The sequence below is a fragment of the Natrix helvetica genome (genome assembly GCF_964273705.1).
Source record: "Natrix helvetica genome assembly, chromosome: 7".
Taxonomy (NCBI): Eukaryota; Metazoa; Chordata; class Lepidosauria; order Squamata; family Natricidae; genus Natrix; species Natrix helvetica.
This window is the reverse complement of record NC_138558.1, coordinates 55,041,313-55,064,321: the sequence shown is the minus strand read 5'-3', so window position 1 is coordinate 55,064,321 and position 23,009 is coordinate 55,041,313. Positions and strand designations below refer to the sequence as shown.

Below are 23,009 nucleotides of genomic sequence, written 5' to 3'. Positions count from 1 at the left end.
GCTCGGGCAGGGCCGCTGATGCATAGCGAGGAGCCAAGTATACAATCAGCAAGCCCAACTGCCTCCCTGGGCCCCATTTCACGCCAAGAGACTCACACCCGGATATCTGTGGCACAGTGTACTCCCTCGGTTCCAGACTCTCCCGTATAATTACCGCCACCCCACCACCCTTACCCAGGGCCCGCGGCTGATGAAATGCACGGTAACCCGGTGGGCACATTTCCACGAGGGGTAAACCACCCTCGTGGCCCAACCAGGTCTCCGTTATCCCTGCAAGGTCCAGCTCCCCCTCCGAGATCAAATCATTAATGAGGGGGGCCTTATTGACAACGGACCTTGCATTGCATAACATCAGCCTCAGGCCCTGGTTCTGTAGGTCCTGGCCACCTAGAATGCGGGGGTTGGTGCAAGTGACCGGGCGTGTCCAACAGCCACGGTCTCCCAACCGACTACAAGATTTTCTTTTATCCTCGCACCCACCCCTCCCCACGACCGTTGGAATAGGACAACCCTCTACTGGAATATCATTCACCCTCCCCTCCCCCACTCCGCTCACTCCCTTCCTGACCACACCTGTTCGCCTAGCACTAATCCCCCTCCTGGCCTGATTAACCCTCCCCCCCCTGGAGCCCCCTAAAACAGATAAAAAACATCTTGTTAAAAACCCCCTGAGTCTCCGCTTCCTCCACCTCTCTGGGTTAATGAACTCATCATCAAGGTGGGCCCTTGAAAGGGCAGAGGGCCATGCCTGCGAGAGGGGGGACTCCCGCAGTAGGAGCAGGTCTGACCTCAAATATATGATGGATAAAAAGCTGCAACAGGGCCGGGGTGCTGTTGATGTTAAGTGAATCAACAAGCCAGGGTTCCATATGAAGGGGACAGCAGTGCCAATAGTCACATCCTAGATGGAAAGGATGGTGAGCTGGTCAGGTGGTCGGATGATAAGTGGATGGAGACCAGGAGGCAGTCCATGGTGGGCGGTAAAAGGCAAATAGTCCATGGTAAATAATTGATGGTAAGCGGAGGAGGTAGATGAATAGTAGGACAGTAGGGGTGAAAGATGGTAGGGGGGTAATCCAGCAGGTACGCAACGACAGTCAGCTGGAAGCAGATGTACATAGCCAGATACCAAGCAAGGGCAGATAATCATAGATGGTCAGCGAGGGGCGAATGGGCACAACCATGGCAGGCAGCTGGCAGGAGGCCGATGGATCCTCTGCCAAACCTGGCGTTAAGCTTCCTGCCAGTCTCCAGGGCGAGCCCCGCCCTGCCCCCGGTGCCACAAGTCTCCCTCCTTCTGCCAAGGCTCCGGCGCGAACCTCCAGAGTCTGGTCCCCGTTGTGGCCTGCCTCCCCATGCTCGGCGACCCCCAGCCGCTGCTTCAGGCCCAAGCGCCGCTCCGGCCGGCCTACGGCCCTCCTGCAGGCCTCTGGCGCCTCGAGCCTCGCTCAGCCCCCGCACGGCCCTCAAACGGCCTTTGCCAGGCTTCCCATTAGATCGCACTCACAGCGGCCGAGAATTTGGCATTCGGCGTCTCCAATCACTGTCGCCGCTGTCGTCGCCGCTCAGGTCGCCGGATCGAGTGCCGTCGCCGCTCAGGTCGCTTGGGATGTTGCCGCCGCCCCCTTTGTCGTTCCTCCGCCGCCGCCGCCGGCCTCCAGCTCAACTTTAGCTTGGGTGATGGAGCTTCCATGGATCGAGGAGACAAGCTCTTCTATTAATCAATCAAAATAAAGCTGGAAGGGACCTTGGAAGGGACCTTGGAGGTCTTCTTGTCCAATCCTCTACTCCAGCAGGAGACTATCATTTCAGACAGATGGCTGTTCAGTTTTTTCTTAAAAACGCCTAGTGGTGAAGCACCCACAATTGCAGAAGGCAATTTGTTCCACTGGTTAATTGTTCTCACTGTTAGGAAGTTTCTCTTTATTTCCAGGTTACTTCTCTCCTTGAATATTTTTCATCCATTGTTTCTTGTCATGCCTTCTGGTGCTTTGGAAAATAAGCTGACCCCTTCTTCTTTGTGGCGGCCCCTCAAACACTGGAATACTATCATGTTACCCCAACTCCTTCTTTTCTTTAGACTAGCTACACCCAAATCCTTCATATGTTTTTGTCTGCAAGCCATTACCATCTTAGTTAGTCTTTGTACTTTTTCCAAAATCTCAATGTATTTTTTGTAATGTGATGAACAAAACTGGATGCAATATTCCAGGTGTGGTTTTACTAAAGATTTATAAAGTGGTATTAATACTTCATGTGATTTTGATTCTATTCCTCTGTTTATACAATCAAGGATTGTATTAACTTTTTTGGCTGCTGCTGCACACTGCTAGCTCATGTTTAACTAATCGTCTACGAAGACTCCTAGGTCCCTCTCACAGTTACTGTTTTTGAGCCAGGTTTTGCTTTATTTGTACTTGTACTTTTGGTTTTTTCTGCCTAAGTGTATAAAACTTTGCTTTACTCCACATTAACTTTCATGTTGTTGGATAGGGCCCATTGTTCAAATCTGTCAAGAACCTTTTGGATCCTGAGCTTGTCTTTTGGGTGTTGACTATTTTTGTAAGCGTAATATCACCTGAAAATTTGATTTGTTTCCTCTTCTACTGCCTCATTTAAGTCATTTATGAAAATATTGAAGAGTACTGGGCCTAAGAAAGAACCTTCTGATACTCCACTGCTCATTTTCCTCCATGTAGATACAGTACCAATAAGTACCAGTAAATACCAGTAAGGACTACTCATTGAGCCAGTTACAAATCCATCTGGTGGTGATGCTGTCGATCACACATTTTTTTAATTTACCAAGAAGTAGGTTGTGGCCTACTTTGTCAAATGCCTTGCTGAAGTCTAAGTATACTATGTCCACAGCATTTCGCTGGTCTTTAGTGACTAGTCACTTTGTCAAACAATGAAATAAGATTGGTTTGGCATGATCATTGACTTGGACATAAAAGATTATTGTATTTAGAAGATCATAATCTGCAACTGGGATGGTATGCTTTCTTATGGAATAGTAAGAATGAAATTCATATTTCCAAAATTACTATGTAGGAAATGCACTATTTTTAGTAAACTTTAAAAAAATGTTAACATATAAAGATATTTTAAATATGGAAGGGAAACTAAAAACCAAACAAAAACTACAAGAACAGGGTGTTGATTTATCATGGTGGCCACAAGTGCAAATGCAATTGAGGTCCGATAAAGATGCTAAGATATACGGCTTTTATAAAGAGCAAACTACATTTGATCAAATACTGTTAATGGTAGATGAAAAGTTAAAGAAATTATATAACTTTTTACTAAGCCTAAAAATGGAAGATGAACAGGGGAACGAGACAATGATGTATGGGTAAACTTTTTTGGATATAATATTGAACTAGATAACTGGCAAAAACTCTGGGAAAGAAACTATAAATTGATGATGGCAACCACTTATAAAGAAAATGTGTATAACATGTTTTATAGGTGGCACTTGTTTAAAAATATGTCCACCAAATGTTGGAAATGTAATCAGAAACCAGGCACATACTGTGGTGGACATGCCCAAAACAAAAACATTTTGGGCGAAAATGGATATGTGGTTAAGGTTAGGGTTAGGCATATAGATTTTAAGCCAGAACTATTTTTGTTAGGCATAATACCAGACAAATATGATAAAGGAAATGTATATTTGATATTACATGTTTTAACAGCAGCAAGAATTGTATTTGCACATCATTGGAAAAGCGAGGAAACACCTATGGAAGAAGATATTCAAAAAGCATTGGACTGTGCAGAAATAGACAGATTAAGATAAAAGAAAAAGAAGACACAGAATATTTTTGAACTTGGGACTTGTTTTATCAATGGTTGGACAATGTATATGTATATAAAAGATTGGTTTGGCACATTCTGTTTTTAACAAATCCCTACCGTCTTCTAGTTATAACTTTATTTGTTTCTATATGTTCACAGATCTGTTTTTTGATTATTTTCCCCAGTATCTTCCCAGGTATTTATTTTAGGCTGATTGTCTGTGGTTTGCTGCGTCTGTTTCCCCCCCCCCCCCTATTTTGAAGATGATAACAATATCAGCTCTTTTCCAATCCTCTTATAGTTCTCCGGTACTCCAGGATGTTTGAAAGATATGGTACATGCCAGCTCCTTCAGAACTCTGGGATGTACCGTATTTTTCGGAGTATAAGACGCACCTTTTCCCCCTCAAAAAAGGGCTGAAAATCTGGGTGCGTCTTATACACTGAATACAGCATTTTTTTGCCTCCCGAAACTCCACCCCTTCACCAAAATGGCTGTGCATAGCCTCTAGGAAGCTTTTAGAGAGCTCCTGGGGGCTGGGGAGAGCAGAAAAGAGCAAAAAATTGTTGTCCAAAAAAAATGTTGACACATTTGGGGATCTCTTCACTTTTCCATTGTTGTGCAAATGTCAACTCCTAACGTTGCCATAGTAAGAGAAGGGGGAGCACATTCCATGCATACTGTTGGCTGAAGTCGGATCTCAGATTACTGCAGCAGGCTTGAGAAGGGTGCACCTCATTGGATAATGTGTTTTATGATACAGACTGAGGGGAGGGAAGGAGCAGGGGTAAAGGTCAGCTATAACTCAAACAAAGTTTAGATCTGACTGTGAAAAGATCTTGCATATGCTTCTAATAAATGGCTAGTTTTCTATTGAAACTTGACTCGATACTCATGAATCAACTAGAGCATTTTTAGGAAACGTAAAAGACAGTCAGATCTGCTTTTAAAATCTATCAAGATTACCAGGTCTCCTGAATCCTGGACCTCCAATCGCTCCACCGATATCGAGGGTGCTGGGAGGGAAACTCAGGCAACCATGGGAGAGGGCCAGCTATCCTAAGAGAGCCTGATTGCAGCCGGAGGGCAGGCTGACCTCAGACATCAAAGCTGAGATGGGCGAAGCAAAACAAGATGAGTATTCAACCCCTAAAGCAGCTAAAGCTGAGTTCCCCCAACTCAATGCCGAGAAAAAGGTAAGGGCCCTGAGCAAGCTGGGAAGAGTGAAGGGAATGCTGGACTGGAACCAAGCCAGGCTCCCAAAGCCCCCGATGGAGCCCCTGGCTCCATAGAGCAATGGAGGGAGGAATTTGACTGGGCCTCCCTCTGTGAAGAGAGGCCATTATGCAGGCCAAAAGAGAGGGGAGGAGCAGTGGATCCTCTTGAGGTGATGAGAAGCAGACAGGAACGCAACCCCCTTCTCCACCCATCAGAAGGAGGCTGAAACCAGTGCCTCTCCTACGTAGCAGTTTGATGGGGACTCAGACTAGTTAGGACATTTTTAGGAAACCTGACAGCAAATACAATTCTAGCTGCAGTTAATACATGTAAAATAAAATATATATTCCCCTTGTTATACCTGTCCAGTAAAATGCCCAACAAAAAATATTTTTGGTTTTAAATGTATATGTTGCTTTATCATTTTTTCCAACCATCTATGTATTTTTTTCCAATATGTTTTTGCTTTTGGGCATGATCACCAGATATGATATTACGAGCCAGGTATCTGATTACCTTTCCAACATTTAGTGGACAGGTCCTTAAACATCTTTGCCAACCTTGTGGATGAAAAATGCCATCTATAAAACATTTTATAAAAAATTTCTTTATATACAGTTGACATCATTAATTTATAATTCCTATCCTACACTTTCTGCCATTTATCTAACTCTATTGTATAACCAAAAATGTTAGCCCATACTATCATTGTCTCCTTTACTTGTAGAGTAAAGTTGTACTTGCTTTATATTTTCTTTATTAATTTTTTATCCATCCCTGTTAATATCTGATCTAATTCTGTTTCTTTATAAAAACCATACATTTTAGGATCTTTCTCATATTGAGATTGTATCTGCACTTGTGGTAACCATGATATGTCAATCCCTTGACTACTTAGTTCTTGTTTAGTTTTAAGTTCCCCCTTTTCATTCAAAATGTCTTTGTAGCTTGTAATTTTTTCCATATCAATAACATTTGGATGTATCAGTGTCTTCGTTACGGAGAGCCAGACTGGTATTTTCAAATAGCATTGTTCTTTCATTTTTACCCATACTGATAATAATGCATTTCTAATATAATGTTTTGGAAGTAACTATGTATTTTATTTATTATCCCTTACCATAAGAAGGCATGCCAACCCAATTGGAGATCATGTCCCTCCAAAATTAATAATCTTTAATGCTTCACTAATCCATTCTTTCACCCATGTAAGTACCGAGACCTGATAATACAACTCCAATCTGGCAACCCCAAACCCCCTCTGTTTTTAGAATCTTGCAGCATTTTCAAACTTATTCTTACTTTTTTCCCTTGCCAAATATATCTTAATGTTATTTTATTTAATTCTTCAAAGTATTTTTCCATCTTTATCAGGATTGTTTGAAATAAATATAATAATCTCAGCAATAAATTCATTTTTATAGTAACTATAGTAGCTATTCTTCCTGTCAGCAACTGTTGCAGGTTTTCCACTTCTCCAGATCTATTTTAATTTGTTGGATCAGCTTATAGTAATTGTCTTCTTTAATGGTTACACATCTTACCATTAGTTGAATTCTTAAGTATTTAACTTTGTTAACTATCTGAATACCTGTCCTCTTCATTAACTCTTTTTCTGTGTATCTGTAAGATTGTTGGCTAAAATTTTAGTTTTTTCCTTATTTATTTTCAGTCCTGAAACTTCACCATATTATTCTATTTTTTAAATTATTTTATTTCCAGAATAAAAACCAAAACATCTGCAAAAGTCTGAGGCTTGTATTTTTCTTTTTTTATTTCCATTTTATGGAAATTTTATTTACCTTTTATTTCTATGTCTTGCCTAATATTTCTATTTAACACTTCCAATGTCAATATAAATAGTAAAGGGGATAATGGACATCCTTGTCTTGTGCCTTTTTTAATATTAAACTTCTCTATCATATCCCCATTTCCAATCACTTTTGCCTTTTGTTTGTGATATATTGCCTTAATCATTTAATAAATCTCTCACCAAAGTCCATAGATTTTAGTTGTAATAACAATTGTAAATTGCCAATTTACATTGTGAAATCCTTTCTGCTCATCTAAGAAAATCAACACCATTTGTTTTCCACTGAGGCAGCAGGAGGAGACCGCATCTATATTAGCCAGTCATCTATATTAGCCAGTTTAGGTACAGTAAGCTCCTGCTCTCCATAGACCAGGGGTGTCCAAACTTGGGAACTTTAAGACTTGTGGACTTCACATGCTGGCTGGGGAATTCTGGGAGTTGAAGTCCAACAAGTCTTAAAGTTCCCAAGTTTGGACACCCCTGCCATAGACAATTAATCAGATAGGCAAGTCAGCATATTAATTGAAGTCAGCATATTAATTGACTTATGATATCTCTTCCTTCGGGCTTGTTACAAATTTTACTGGAATATGTTGCAATTAGCTTCTATGGAAGGACACAGGAAACCAATGTTTGTGTAAGATACGATCCACCGGAAAAAACATATTAATAGATGATGGCATGTCTGGCTGCTGATAGATAACTTTTTCACTCCCTTTCCTGTAACTTTCCTGTAACCTTACAAAATGCAACTTTCTGTAAAATGTATGTTTTGACTATGAACAAATATGTATACTCCTCTTTTGCTGACGAACAAATATCTGTGTGAATGCCCCGCCTCTAGGAGGGTACAAAACTTCTGTCCTGAACAAAGCCAGGACAGTTCAAATGTTGGTGTGTGAACAAGCTGAACTCAGATGCATCAATAAACCTGTTTTCTCTTGCACCTTCATGGTCTCACGTCCAGTCTTTGGCGTGCATTGAGGTGTAGGCTCCAATCCGCCACTACACCACGATGTGCTTCATAGTACTCCAGTGTATTTAACACCATTCTCATATTGTTTTTAATCTGTCTCTTAGGCAGAAATCCATTCTGGTTTGAATGTATAAATTCATTCAAAACCCTTTTTAGTCTCTCTGCTATTATTGAAGTGTATACTTTATAATCAGCATTCAAAAAAAGATATTGGCCTGTAGTTTTTGGTATAAGGGTAATATTTGCTTCCATGCACGAATATGTTACCTTTGCTTCTAACTATACTTTATTGTAGACTTCCAACATTGATGGACCTAAAATAACTTGTAAATACTTATAAAGTTCTGCCAGTAACCCAACTGGTCCTAGTGTTTTGTTATTCTTTTGCCACTTGATCGCTTCTGTTAATCCTCTACCTTCTGGATGACAACATTGCCAGGTAAGTTGGCTACTTATTGCCTAATCAATCTTGGTATGTTTTAAACTGTTCAGAGGAAGTCCTTGTTGTATCTAATTTTATAAAATGGAATATAATTTAATTAGTTTCACATCCTGGCTTGTTACTTCTACATGCCTGCATTTGGCTGTAATAGGTTGGAGATTTGGAACCACAGCTAATTAATTGGAATATTATTAGACTACCAGAAAAAGGTGTTCTTAGACACATAATGAAATGTGTAAGAGATCTTGGGAACATAGAGAAGACAACAAGAGAATTAAGGGGTGTAACCAGAGGGTTGCTGCCGGTTCGGCCTGGATTGGCCGAACCAGTAGTAGCGGTGTGGGGAGACTCTGCCCAGCCGCCCGGACCGGTAGTAAAAAGATTAGCAACCCACCTCTGGGTGAAACATGGCATTTACAGAAAAGACTACTGAGTCCAGAAGAGATAAAATGTAAGAAAGAGATTCAGAGTTATTCAAAGTTAGGTAAATGTTGTCCAGGAGAATTATTCTGGTAGGTATTCAAGACCTAGTTATGTTTGTTAACATCTTCAAAAAGGAACTCTGGGTAATGAACAAGAATAAAAACTTGATTGCTTGGTTATGTGCCATTATTTTCAATGTCTATCAATCATATTGGTAGATTTTCTTATGAAAACACCTAATTAAAAACCATTAAAGCAAAAAAGGCAATACTGAGCACCGAATTAAAAAAAAATTCTGAGATGGGCAGCCATATAAATGTGATTAATAATCTATAGTGACAATGCTGTATTAACACTATCCAGTTACAGCACTGACTTCAGTACTAAGCCTGTACCTTTCTCCAAACTTGGCAACTGTAAGACTTGTGGATTTCAACTTCCAGAATTCCCCAGTCAGCATAGCTGGCTGAAAAATTCTAGGACAATGCTGACAAATCTTAAAATTGCCAAGGTTAGAGACCCCTGTTCTAGAGGATTTCTGAAACTCAGTAAGAAGCAAAGAGATTTTATTTAGGGGCAAATGAAAATGTCACTGGAGCATATCAAATGCTTATGTTATCTAGTATTCTGTTCTCACAGTAGCAACCAAGACAATGCTTTTTTAGTGCTCTCTACAGAGAATCCCTGATGACCTTAATATAACCAGTCTGGAAGAGATTTCCTGACAAAGAGCATGGCTTCTGTTTGTCATTTCTCCTCTCTTGCCATTGTTTGGATATATCTTCCCAGGTTGTCCAATTCAAGGTATGTCTGCAAGGATGGTAAAAAAAAATTCAATAAGGCAGACAGAATGTGTGATCAAAACTCTCCTGGTGCTATGTTATAATTATGTTATAGTTATTTTATAGTTGTTATGGTTACGTTATAGTTATGTTATAATTATGTTATAACTATGTTATAATTATGTTATAATTACAAACCAATCTCACTATGTTGCATCATCTGCAAAGTCATGGAATCAATTATAAACCAATCAATCACAGTCCACTTAGAGACAAACAACCTAATCTCTAACAAGCAGTTTGGTTTTAGAAAAAAATTGTGCCGTAATCTGCAACTCCTACACTGCAAAAACATTTGGACTACACAACTTGACCAGAATAAAGCAATAGATGCAATTTACATAGACTTCTGCAAACCCTTTGATTCAGTGGTACACACAAACTACTGTTAAAACTAAGCTCTTATAGCATTTCTGGATCCCTGCATAAGTGGATAGCTGCGTTCCTGTCAAATAGGCAATAAGTAGTCAAAATAGGGAGTGCCTTATCAAAACCTGCACCAGTTAACAGTGGTGTTCCCCAAGGCAGTGTTTTAGGACCCACACTCTTTCTGCTTTACATAAATGACCCTTGCAATCATATAATAAGCAGCTGTGTCCTCTTCGCTGATGATGTAAAACTATTTAACACCACCGATAATACTTCTGTCCTACAAAGCGACATTGGCCATGTGTCAGAATGGTCAAACAATTGGTAACTCCAAACCTCAACCAAAACAAATGCTCTGTCTTAAACATTGGCAACAAAAATCAGAAAACCAAATACAAGCTGGGTCGACTTCACTGGTTCAATAAAGCCCCACTTCAAATTGATGTCAATGTACTTCCTCAATTCTACCATCTCTTTGGGAGTCATGGAGTACATTTTTGGTTTTGGTAGGGTAGCAAATTCTATTGTGCAATTGGTGGGCTGATGAGGGGGAAGATAGTTGCAATCTTCCTCACTAAACACCCCTGCCAAGCCCCAGTACTCTTTTGGTACTTGCTGGATCCCGGGGTTTTTTGCCTCCGCTGCAGGGGCTGCAGGCTCTGTGTGGTCTGCTTTATTTGGTTTGATCGTCCCAGGGTGGCCCTCTGACTGCACCGGTGGTAACGGCCCAATGCCAATAGTCAATTTCCGAATGCCATTCTCCCACTTGTCCAGCCATGCACGCCCCAAGATAATAAATTCCTGCATCTTTGGAACCACGATGAATCTGAGGAACTCATAGTGGGGGCCTATCTGTAATTTTACCAATTTGTGTGGCTGGGGTTCCCCCAATTAGCATTCCATCTGTCTGCTCAAACCGAATGGGATGGGCTAGAAGTCTTGTGCGTATGCCTAGTTGCCCTACAATCGACATGCTGATTAAGCATCAGGTGCAGCCGGTGTCCACAACTGCCTCAACTTCCCCTTCCACCCCTGTTTTGGGTACTTGGAGCTTGGCTTTGATAGAGAAGGGACGGATGGGTGCACTCACCATTGGGTCGTCTATGCTATTCTCCTCCTCCAAGGTGGAAGCGGTTTCCCCATCATTTGGATTTTTCATCCCCTTAGGTTGGGGATCAGCTTTCTTAGGTTGTTGGCCCAAATGACTCTTTTCTGGTGGCTTCCAGGGCCTTCTCATGCTGGCGGTTGGTGCACACACATGTGAGATTGGGGCTGGAGCCAGGCACTTTGATGCTTTGTGCCCCGGTTGACCACAGCAATAGCATTTTATTGCCCCCCCCCCCCCGAGAGAAGAAACTTGGTTGCATCTTTTAACTCAGGAGCCACCTTGTCGTGGAGCTCCGCTATCCACCTTGCAGCTTGCCCCTCACTCATCCCTTCTGCTATTGTCGAGATTAATTCTGTATCAGAAGGTGGGGCAAGATCCTGTTGGAGCATTGCAGGTGGGATTGGAATTGGGGGGGAATGAGTGGAAGATGGCATTTAACATCCCCCTTGGGTGGTACCAATTCAAAGTGCTCCCATTTGGCTACAAGGGCCCCTGCAGTGCTTATGTAATTAATAAGCCAAGTGCTACATGAGCATTTGTATAAGGGGTTTTGGTTTATTTAGATGATATTTTGTTATATACCGAGACCAAAGCAGAATATGTAAAACTAGTCCAGCTGTTCTAAACAAACTCCGCTCTGCCAGACTTTATGCTAAACTCTCTAAAAGTGAATTCCACCAAAAAAAATTGATTATGTAGGGTACTGCATTTTACACTTGGGCATAGAAATGGACCCTTTAAAAGTGCAGGTGGTACTTGATTGAGAACCACCCCGCATGTGTAAAGTTACAAAGTTTCCTGGGATTCACCAACTTTTACCACCAGTTTATCCCTGCTTTCACCCAGATTGCCCTCCCCATCGCTAAGCTTTAAAAACGAAGAAGGAGGGTAACCCAAAACCGAAGCAGCCTTTGAACTGGACAATGGAATCCCAAGCTGCATTTGAAAAACTTAAACGGCTGTTTTCAGCAGAGCCAATTCTAAAGCACCCAGACACAGACAAATCATTCATCATACAAGTAGATGCCAGCAATGTGGCAATAGGAGCGGTCCTGCTTCAGAAAAATGAGCAAGACCAATTACAACTATGCGCTTACACATCCAAAAATTTGAACGAGACTGAGCGGAGGTGGGCCATTTGAAAGAAAGAAGCTTATGCAGTTCGGTGGGCACTTTTAACCTGGAGGCATTTCCTAGAGTGGAGTAAGGTCCCTTTTGAACTCTGGATGGATCATAAAAATTTAGAAGCCCTCATAACCCCAAGGAAACTCATCCCAAAACAAGTATGATGGGCGCAGTACTTTAAACAGCTTGAGTTTATGCTCAGGTATCTCCCCAGGGGAAAAAACTTTCTGGCAGATGCACTATCCAGAAAACTGCAATACAATAGTATGAAGCCAGACATAATCAAACCCATAGTACAAAACAATCAACTAGTCACTAAAGTAATCACTAGATCCCAGGAAAAACAAGAAACATTGATGGACAATGACACTACCCAAACTTTTAAACAAGCTTTGGCCACTGATGAATGGTTTTTGAGCCACAAATCCAGCTGTCTGATGAAAGATAACTTAGCTTGGGTGGGGGTGGGGGGGTAGTTGTATGTTCCAGCTAGCCAAAGATTGTGCTTAATGGCAAGGTGCCACAACTCCAAATTATCTGGACACTTTGGTTTTGTGAAAACTTTACACCTAATTAAAAGGCAATTTTGGTGTCCATCACTAAAAAAGGACATAGAGAGCTATATAGTTAGCTGTCCTATTCATGTGGCAGCTAAAAGATGTCAAGGGAAAACCCCAGGACTCTTACAGAATGTAGCTGAACCTTCAGCACCCTGGAGAGAGATTGCTATGGACTTCATTGTAGAACTGCCAGAAAGTGCGGGGAATACTGTCATTTGTGTCATAACAGACCTGTTTTCAAAACAGGCACATTTTATACCTCGCCAAACGATCTCTACTGCCAAAAGTCTAGCCAAATTATTCCTGATACACATTTATTGTCTTCATGGAACCCACAGAGAATCATCTCTGACAAAGGGGCCCAATTCACCTCCAAATTTTAGAGGCCTTTTTAAGCTTAATTGGCACCACTTGGGTTGAGCTCATCACATCACGCATGTACTAACGGAAATTGTGAATAGACTAACTAAGATGTTTTATTAATTTTCAACAGGATAACTGGACTGAACTTTTACCTTTAGCGGAAGTAGCATTCAATAGCTCTGTACACTCAAGTACTGGTTTTACCCCTTTTAGAGTAGCAACAAGCCAGGATTTCAGCCCCATGCCTGAACTACTCACAGAAGAACCCACTATCCCCTGACTTATGGAATGGATGGGCAAGTCTACCTAGTATTTCACATTAGTTTACTCAAATGAGAGGTAATCTCATCACTCAGACCACCTGCAGCTATACCACCTATTCCCATCATGATAGAAGGTGAACAACACTTTGAAATAAAGGAAATCCTTGACTCTAGGATACACAGGAGGAAATGCCAATACTTAATTGCTTGGAAGCATCTACCCTCATCCCAAAATGAATGGGTTGCTAAACACCATGTTAGGGGCCCTACCTTACTGAAAAAATTTCACTCCCAATACCCTGATAAACCTTGTTAAAATACTATGATGGAATTTTTGTTGCTATCTTTTCACAGGTGAATCTCTCCCTTTTCTAAGGAAGGCAGCATGTCAGATCCCTAAAAGTGATACTGCCATTCAATTGGGAGGAAGGGGGCCTTGGAGTCAATTTATTAGCAGTGCCTGTGACAACTGATATTTTACAACTGGTTTCCTGGCACCGAAGTGCCTTGAGATCTCCTCACCTTTTGGGGAATGTTTATGATGGCTATGTGGGATGGTTCACTTTAATGTTTAATGGAAGATAACTATGGGAATGTATGGTTGTATCCGGTTCTCATGGCAGCTGGTAAAGGAACCACCTTCACACTTGTGTATTGGCTAAAATCTGCATTCTGACTAATGGGAGGGGTCTCTACTGCTTTAATTCTACTTGCCTTGCCTAAGGGGATTCAGACATTGCTTTAAACTGAATGTTTTCACTTCAGCTTAATAAAAGCTTCCTTTTGAAATACTTCATTTCAAGAGTCTTCACTTTCTTAAGCTGGAAGGAGAGGCAATCCTTACAAATACGATATTTCCAAGATTTAAAGAAATAAATAGTTGGCAAAATCATCAACTAAGAACCTGACCATAACATTTAAACAAGGCCTCAAATGATGCAAGGGAGTCTGCAAATGACTTCTTCTAAGATGAAAAAATGCCAGAAATGTTGACAGGATTTTTTAAAATGCTGGAAACATAGTCTATGCTATGATTCTTCACAGTGTGATATGTTTCCAAGAAACATTGTAATTTTATATATCAGTGGGGAACAGTAAGACTTACAGCTTTCAATTTCCAGTGTGCAGTTTTGTTCATCCAAGGGATATCTGCGTAAATCCATCATACAGGCAGCTGTGGTAGTAATCCTAAAAAAAGCAAGGTTAAGGAAGAAAGAAAGAGAAAGTACAGTTCAGAAGGATCTTTATGTCAAACATTAGGTGAAAAATTGGTCAGATATTTTGCATTTAAATTCCATATTTTTGTTCAGAATTGAAAGTGACATTTGTGGATCTCCTTGTTTATGAGGAATCCAAATACTCAAATCAATGGTAAACTGTCTTGAAATCCTTTCTTTCATATTAAAAATTGGTCTTAAACAAGTAGTCTTGGTCATAAACAGGTAATCATCCATTCAAAGTTACAACAGCACTGAAAAAAAAATGACTTACAAATGGTCCCTTCACTTACAACTGTTGCAGCATCCCTAAGGTCACGTGATCAAATTTGGGAGTTTAGCAAATGGCATATATTTATAATGGTTGCAGGGTCCCAGATTCAAGTGATCACCATTTGCAATCTTCTCAGCCAGCTTCCAATAAGCAGTCAATGGGGAAAGCCGGCTTCATTTAATGACCTCATATTTCACTTAACAATTACAATGATTTGCTTAACAACAGAAATTTTGGTCTCAGTTGGAATTTTTATTAATCTACACAGGATCTTTTGGTTTCTTATAACCCAGGGGGCAAACCAATTAGTTCATACTGTGTTGTGTCATGTTTAGACTATTGTAACAGTCATTTTCCAGGTTATCCAAGACCCCATTTTACCCTCCAATCTATGACCAAAATGATGCTGTTCGTATTATAACCAGGCATTTATGGAAGATATCACGTAAATCTCTGATGTTGGTGCATCATGCTTTGCCCAAGGGCATCCCCAGTTTTTGAAAGTCTTTCTACTGGCTCATACGTTTGTGCAGTAGATCCAATTACTGTGCTAGCATCAACCAATTCTCTAATATACTAGAATAATCGTCGTTGAGAGTTTTTTTCTCCCTTGCCTCTGGTTCTCTGGAATTGACCCTCCAATTACACTTGAAGTCAAATCTCCTAAAGAAATGCTACATATCCTTTCTTTCCCCTTTGGATCATTATAAAGCTAATTAAGCATCCATACATATATATACACACAGACACGGAAATTTACAGACTCACACATGCCCAATTAATTTAAATGCATATATGTTGATCACTATTATATTATGAACTTACGAATGTAGAGGCCCCATATTTTACATTATAATTTGTTAGCTGAATATAATGTAGTATGAATGTTATTTTTATTTTATGTATGTACTACATTCAGTTATAGGTGGGAGCTAAACACATTTATTCCTTTTCCTCTGTAACATTTTGATTTGTGCTTTATTAAGTCCAAATTAGCACAGTAGCCATTTATGGAAGTTTTATCAAGTGAATCAATAAAGGAAGAGTATGAAAAAACAGGGTACTTGTGCTGCATTTTGTGACACTGAATAATACCAATATTAATAATAAATTTATTTTTCTATCACTTTCCCTGAACAGCTCAGAATTTACATTGAAAATGATATCATTTCAGTCTGCTGAAACAAAACTTAACATTGAAAAAGATTCATATCAAAATTCTTTTAAACTGCTGAAAATGAATGGATTTTAAAGGATCTCCTGAAAGAAAGAAGGAAAGAAAGAAAGAAAGAAATACAGACAGACAGACAGACAGACAATGAGTAAATTCTACAACTTAGGAGCAAAGTCTGAGAATACTCAGTTGCCACAAGATGAATACAAAACAAAAAGAAAACAGAAATTATAAACTGACTAGTAGCAAAAAATAGTTGTTATGTATTATAGTTTTCCCTCTGGTCCGTTTCGCTAGGGGGCGCTGTGCTCAATGCTGATTGGTTGACTGTTTGACAGCCAGCATATATAAAGGGCTGTAAAACAGGGCTCAGCAGTTGCCAGTTAGCTGAGACGCGCGAAATGTGAAGTGCCGCGTTTGGCAACCTGTTAGCAATAAACTGTTAGCAATTGTTAAGTCCTGGCTCGCCTCCATTTGTCCACTCGAGTTCTCCCAGCTAGAACAATAGTTATATTAGTAATACTGGAGTATGGAACTATAATGATATAAAATAATAATACAAAGGTATAGTTTAATATAAAAATGCAATTATTTACTTTTAGAGTGACAGATATATTAATTACAGGAGCACTATACAGAACTTCTGCCATTGTCTAAATAAATGGAATATACAGAAAATAAAGAGAAAAACGAGGAAAGTACTGTCATTAGGTAGGTCGAGAAAAGATGGTGTGTTTTTAATTTTAATTTAATAGAGCAACTGCGAGAGAATTTAGTCAGAGTGGAGGTGCATGGAGCGGAATCGATGAAGCTGTTGGCCCTAGGAGCAGGGCTTGGGACTGGCCAGGCATTGGCTACCCCATCCCCTTCTTCACCCCAACTGGTAGGATTAAGGAGCATGGGGCAAGAAGCTGTAGGTCCCCAAGGGGGGGTGCTTATCCTGTCCAGTGGCCATGGAGCGAGCCTCAGGGGTTTCTGCAGCAGCAGCTCAGGCTCAAGCAGCCCCACCAGTGGTGGGTTAGCCACTGGGCTACGTGCTGGTCTGAGATGGATGGGAACACTCTTCCCCCCCCATAGGCTACATTTGATGGATGGCCTGAGAAGCTCACCTATTTCCTGGCCGAGGTGTGGAATTATTTGGAGAGACACAGGGCAACCTATCCTGATGAGATTGCTTGTGTAAAAGTTATTACTTCGAACCTTGAAAGAGAGGCCACAGAGTGGGTAGTGTTTTTCCATTACAAATGGACTCTGGAGTTGAGAAATGTTGATGCCTTCATAGAGGAGCTTCATGCTAGATTCAGGGATCCCACTCAAGCCCATTGGGCAGAATCTGGAATCTGCTCCATAAGGCAGGGAAACCAACCGGTGGCTGAGTACATTTGGGATGGGTCCCTGAATCTAGCTTAAGCTCCTCTATGAAGGCATCAACATTTATGTTGATGCCTTCCATTTCTGTCCCATTGGACAGAATCTGAAATCTGCTCCATAAGGCAGGGAAACCAATCAGTGGCTGAGTACATTCGGGAGTTTCGCAGCCTGGCTGGAAAGCTAAGTGAGTGGCCGGAGTGCATACTGGTCTATCACTTCCAAGGCAAATTAAACAAGGAACTGTACCAAAACAGCCTACCCTGGGGGTTCCTGGATGACCTCCGACTATAATATCAGCTGGTGACCATAGTGGAGTTAGACCTGTTGGAGTATCAGCAACATGCTGCATATGAGAGTCATCCCTCCTAGAGTCAGGAGAAATGGCAACTGGCATGCAAGGGAGGGGCAGAGCCTGAGGTGCTCTGCTGGAGCCTGCTTCCGATGTGGGATAGAGGGCCATTGGTTTGCCAACTGCCCAGCCCCACAGCCTGTGTGTTCTGACCTAGGCTTCCTGAGACAGTAAAAAGCACATACCTAGTCCCAAAATGTGCCAAGCCGCAGGATACCCCCTAGGTCAGTGAATGGCTCTCTGCCTGGCTGGAGAGGGGAATTGCCTGGCAGCTGCTCGTGAGCGTGGTCACTTCATTGCTGCTTCGCCCCTGAGGCTATGCCCGGCTCTTTGGGAGCCCGCTCGCAAGGGAGCAGCCTCCCGGCAACTCCCCCCTCCAGCCAGGCAGAATGCCACTCCCCAACCTAGCGGTATCCCGAAGGTACCAAGCCATGTGAGCGCCTTTCCCCCGGCTCCTGCGGCTTGGTGCCTTGGGGATACCGCTAGGTCGGTGAGCAGTGCTCTGCCTGGCTGGAGGGGTGTGTGTGTCCAGGGGGCTTATTTTCAGAGGTGGGCTTATATTTTTTGCTCACGCAAAAAATGTGGCAAGGCATTCGTTTCAGGACAGGTCGCATTTTCGGGGAAACACTGTACCTTTATACGAATTCCATTTGTTTTTTCTCTCTCCCCTCGTAAAAACCTCTTTTTTTGATGCAGTGCAAGATGGATTCAAATTTCCCACTATCCTCATAATACTGTTACATACTTATACATAATTAAGCACAAAATATTTTTCTCTCATCTTGTAATTTTAACAATATATTATTAGGTATATTCCCTTCCATTTATTTTTAAAGAATCTTAAATCCCAATCTCTGAACTTCTCCTTTCTCTTTCTGCTGTTTATATATCTTTTCTTCCCAATCTTTTTTGCAACTTTTTGCTGTACCTTTCATCGTACCTCTTCAGGATTTCCTTTTGCCTCCTCAGCCTATTTTCCCTTTTTCTTTTCTTATTATATTTTCCCCCTGTAATGAACTCTTTTCTTTTTTCATTGTGCTGCCTGTCTGCTCCATTCTTTTCTCTTCTCTTCCTTTCTTTTGTTTTTTTATTGGGGCACGCTCTTCCCTTTTCTTTGTACCCCTATTAAATCCAATGAGATCCTTTATCTGACTATTATTTCCCTCCTTCTTGCTTTTTTTAAATTTTGGCTTTCATTTCCACTTCTTTCCATAATATCCAAGCTATCATCCTTTCTCAGCCCAAATGATTCATGCATATTTTTCAACATTTCACATATTTCTTTAAGATCCCACCCCTCCATAATGCCCGATTTTTAATTTGCTATTTTTCTTCTTCAAATCGTATCCCAATTCTTTACTCTTCAAACTCCCACATTTTTATCCACCAACTCCAGTCCATTTCGAATTTTCCCCTTCAAACAAAAAAGGAAAAAGATTTCATTGTAAAAGAAAGTAGTCAAACCGCCTGTGCCCGATTCAAAGTTCCAAAGTCCTCATCTTCAAAATTATCTCTTTTGTTTTCTTTGCTTCTTTCTTTCTGGTAGAAATGTAAATGTAACCTTTAACTCCACAAAGACACAAAATACAAATTGTAGCAAAGGAGTAGGGGAGGGGATTTCTTCTTTAGTTTTAAATCATCTTGAGATCATGTTGAAAGCAAGCCTCCTGATCTTTGTTGTTGCACTCTGATTACCAACTTTGTCAACTCCCAATTTCGTCTCTGCCTGGTGATAGTTCTTCTTTCTAGTAGGTGCCTCCGCTTCTTAGTTGTTGTTTTTTCCCAGTCAAATATCTTAACTCTTGAATGTAATCTTTAACTCCAGAGGAGGACAGAATACAAATTGTAGCAGAGAAGCAGGGTGGTGGTGGTGGTATTCTTCTTCAATTTTAAATCGTTCCCCCCCTTCAGCTCCTTCTTAAAGTTTCCGTGGAGTTTGGGGTTTATCAATTACCTGCTATTAAAGCAAAGTCTTTCCAGGTTTCACATTCAACTAGAGCAGTGGTTCTCAACCTTTGGCGGTTGAATGATCCTTTCACAGGGATCGCTTAAGACCATTGGAAAACACATATTTTCGATGGTCTTAGGAACCGAGACACCACTAAGCGAACCCTTGTCTCAGCCCCAGGTGGTAATTGAGGCGTCGGTACTATCGCGGGCCTCCCTCCGCGTCCCTCGGCTGCCCGCCAAGAGCAACCCCCGGCTTACAGAGAGCCTCAGCTTTCCGGACTCCTCCGAACCAAGAAATCAGGCCTGGCTCTTAGCGCGGCTTTTCTCACAACCCTCCAGCCCCCCCCAGCCCCGCCTTGTCTCCACCCTTCAGGCCCACATGGAGAGATTTCTAGGTCGGTGACAGCTCAGTATCTCCTCTGCCATCGCTGCCTCCTTGGGCGCGGCCAAAGGATTGCCGCCAGACACCGGCCTCCCTGCTCTGGTTCTCGGCCTCTTGCTTGAGGGACAGCTATCAGAGCTGCGGGCGCAGTTGCCAGTGTTGATGGGAAGGAGGAGGTGCAGCCCAGAGGAAGGAGCTGGAAGTGGGAGACAGATCCCACGTTCAGGGCACAGTACAGTGCGTACACTCTGGGCTCCGCACTGCCACCGTCTGCTGCGCAGGGGATCCTGACAAGGAAATGGAATGGAAAGAAATTTGGCATCGGTGCTCCTGAAAGGAAGCTAGAAAGAGAATTTTTTGCACTATGGAGGCATCGTTGTCCCAGGAAGTAATATTTGGAGTGGGAATGGAAGCAGGAAACATGGCTCATCATGTTTGGGTGGGGCAGAACTTGTGGGGGGGAGAACTGCCTCTTGGGAGCCTGCTTGGGGAGCCTCTCCCTGCAGCTGGAAAGGGCAGAAGAGCAGAGCCAAGAAGAAGGAAATTTTGTGCATTTATTTCAAAATAAATGGTAGCAAATGGATTTGATTTTTACTTTGACTTTCCTGCTGATCCTGCTGACAATTTAATTACAATATTTGTAACCTTTGGAAAATTCCTTGAATTTGATAGTTGATAGGTAAGTGGTCATGGGTTGGCGTAGATAATGGGGATGTAGATGCCTAACACTCCCACCTCTTCCTTTTCCCCAACCCAAATGATTCCGTGAGGTGGGTCTGGCCCAAAGCCCCCCAGGCCCCTAAGGAGGCTTCAATCTACAGCCACTGGTTTCTAGCTAGACCTCAGCCACCATGGCTCTCTGGCTTGCTGCCAGGCTGATCATGTTGGCAGCAGCTCAGGAGGACAAGCAAGTAACAGAGGACACTGCTGTGGGTCCAAACTGCAATAGATTGGTCCAAAAGACGACTTTGCAAGGTGCATTCAGGGGGCTCTGTTGGGGGATGTGACTTCCTGGCCCGGCTCCCCTTCCGGCCCTTTACTTTACTTCAAACTTTTATACCGCCCCCTCTCCCAAAAGGGACTCGGGGCGGTGTACAGTCAGATTAAAACACATAAATACATAAAAATACATACAAACATAGTTAAATACTAAGTACTTAAAAGAGGAGGCTGTAAAAAAACTGTACCTAAAGTAAAGCAATTAAAACAATTTTAAAAATAACCCCTAAAAAATACCCAATTAACAATATCTGCCAGGAGGTAAGATAAGACTATGAATGGGCCAGGCCGGCTAAACGGAACAGGTGAGTCTTCAGTTTTTGTCGGAAGGAGCGGAAGTCGGTGGTGGTTCTGATATCGGGGGGGAGGTCATTCCAGAGGGTTGGGCCCATCACAGAGAAGGCTCTACTCCTAGGCGCTGCCCGTTGGCATTGCTTAGTGGACGGCACCGGGAGGAGTCCCTCCCTGTGAGAGCGAATTGGTCGCAGGGAAGTATGTGGTAGGATGCGATCCCGCAAGTAACTAGGTCCTGTGCCATGGAGCGCTTTAAAGATGGTAATTAACACCTTGGCTCAAAGGCTCCCTCCCATCATTTCTCTTTTGGGCTAAGGAGGAAGGCCAGGAAAGGCTACAGCTGGACACCAGGCTGTACAACTTTTGGCTGCCGAGTCTTCCAGCAGCGGCCGCTCTAGGAGTGTGGTCTATGGTTGTGGGTTGGCTGCTGGAAGACTCTCTGTCCAGAAGACTCTCTGGCAGCTGGCCCACAACCATAGAGAGCACTCCTAGAGCGGCTGCTGCTGGAAGACTGGGCAGCCGAGTTTTGGAGTTTGGAAGCCAGAGAAGAAGTTATGGACCTGCAGGGAGAGTTGGGCCAGGGCACGGTGAGGCTGGGAGGCATGCTTGTTGGGGGCAGAACAGGCGCTTGCGCAACCCTCCTCTCCAGCAGGGCAGAGTTCCATGCACTGATCTAAGGGGGAATCCCTAATGTGCCAAGCCATGGGAGCTGGGGGGCGGGCAGAGCACCACGTGGCTTGGCGCCTTAGGGATACCCCCTAGGTCAGTGAATGGCGCTCTGCCCGGCTGGAGAGGGGGTTTGCTGGGTGGCTGCTCGTGAGCGTGGTCATGGCTGCTCATGGCTGCTTCGCCCCTGAGGCTGTGCCCAGCTCTTCGGGAGCCCACTTGCAAGGGAGCAGCCTCCTGGCAACTCCCCCCTCCAGCCAGGCAGAATGCCACTCCCCAACCTAGCGGTATCCCGAAGGCGCCAAACAATGTGAGCGCCTTTCCACCCCCCGGCTCCTGTGGCTTGGCACCTTAGAAATACCGCTAGGTCAGTGAGCAGAGGGGGGTTGTCCCGGGGGTTTATTTTTTGGGGGGGGGGGCTTATATTTTTGCCCATGCAAAAAATGTAGCAAGGCGTTAGTTTCCGGACAGGTCGTATTTTCGGGGAAACACGGTAGCTACTTAGTGATTTCTGCTGTCATTGCCTGTCAGTTACATGGATATGTTTACCTGATGTTTTCCCACATAACTTTGGCATGTGAGACAAATATGAATTTCACAGGCTATGCCATCATTGTAGGATAAACCAAAAGTAAAGAAAAATAAAGTGGATAAAAATGAAATAAATGCAGTAGTGTATGGCATATGACAAGGCAGTCAACACCCTTTCTCCTTAAAAACATACATCATTCTCACAAATGATTTATTTATTTTCTTAGCTGTTTATCCTGTCTTTATTACTTTATAAGCAAAAACATGGTTGGAGAAAATAAACTTGTAAAGTTGCAAACATCACAGATAACATTTCAGAATAATTTCCCATAGAATGACGTAAAAGAAAAGAGAGGTTGTAGCAAATTACAATCTGAAATGGACCTGTTAGTAGGAAAAGAGACTAGAATGAGCAGTAATACTTTGTAAGATGCATCGAAACTGAAGTCAAGATGTTTGTTATTTATTTGCACAAGGTGAGCATTCTTTTTATTTGAAA

At 42.4% G+C, this 23,009-nt stretch overlaps 1 protein-coding gene across 4 annotated transcripts in view; it reads right to left on the bottom strand.

Annotated features, from left to right (window-relative positions):
* GABRB1 (gamma-aminobutyric acid type A receptor subunit beta1) overlaps positions 1 to 23,009 on the bottom strand; it is a 130,274-nt gene that overhangs the window by 43,295 nt on the left and 63,970 nt on the right. For all 4 annotated transcript variants that reach the window (XM_081958896.1, XM_081958897.1, XM_081958899.1 and 1 more), the window contains one exon: positions 14,409 to 14,491. In XM_081958896.1, coding sequence (XP_081815022.1) covers positions 14,409 to 14,491 — 83 coding nt within the window. The remainder of the gene's footprint in view (positions 1 to 14,408; positions 14,492 to 23,009) is intronic.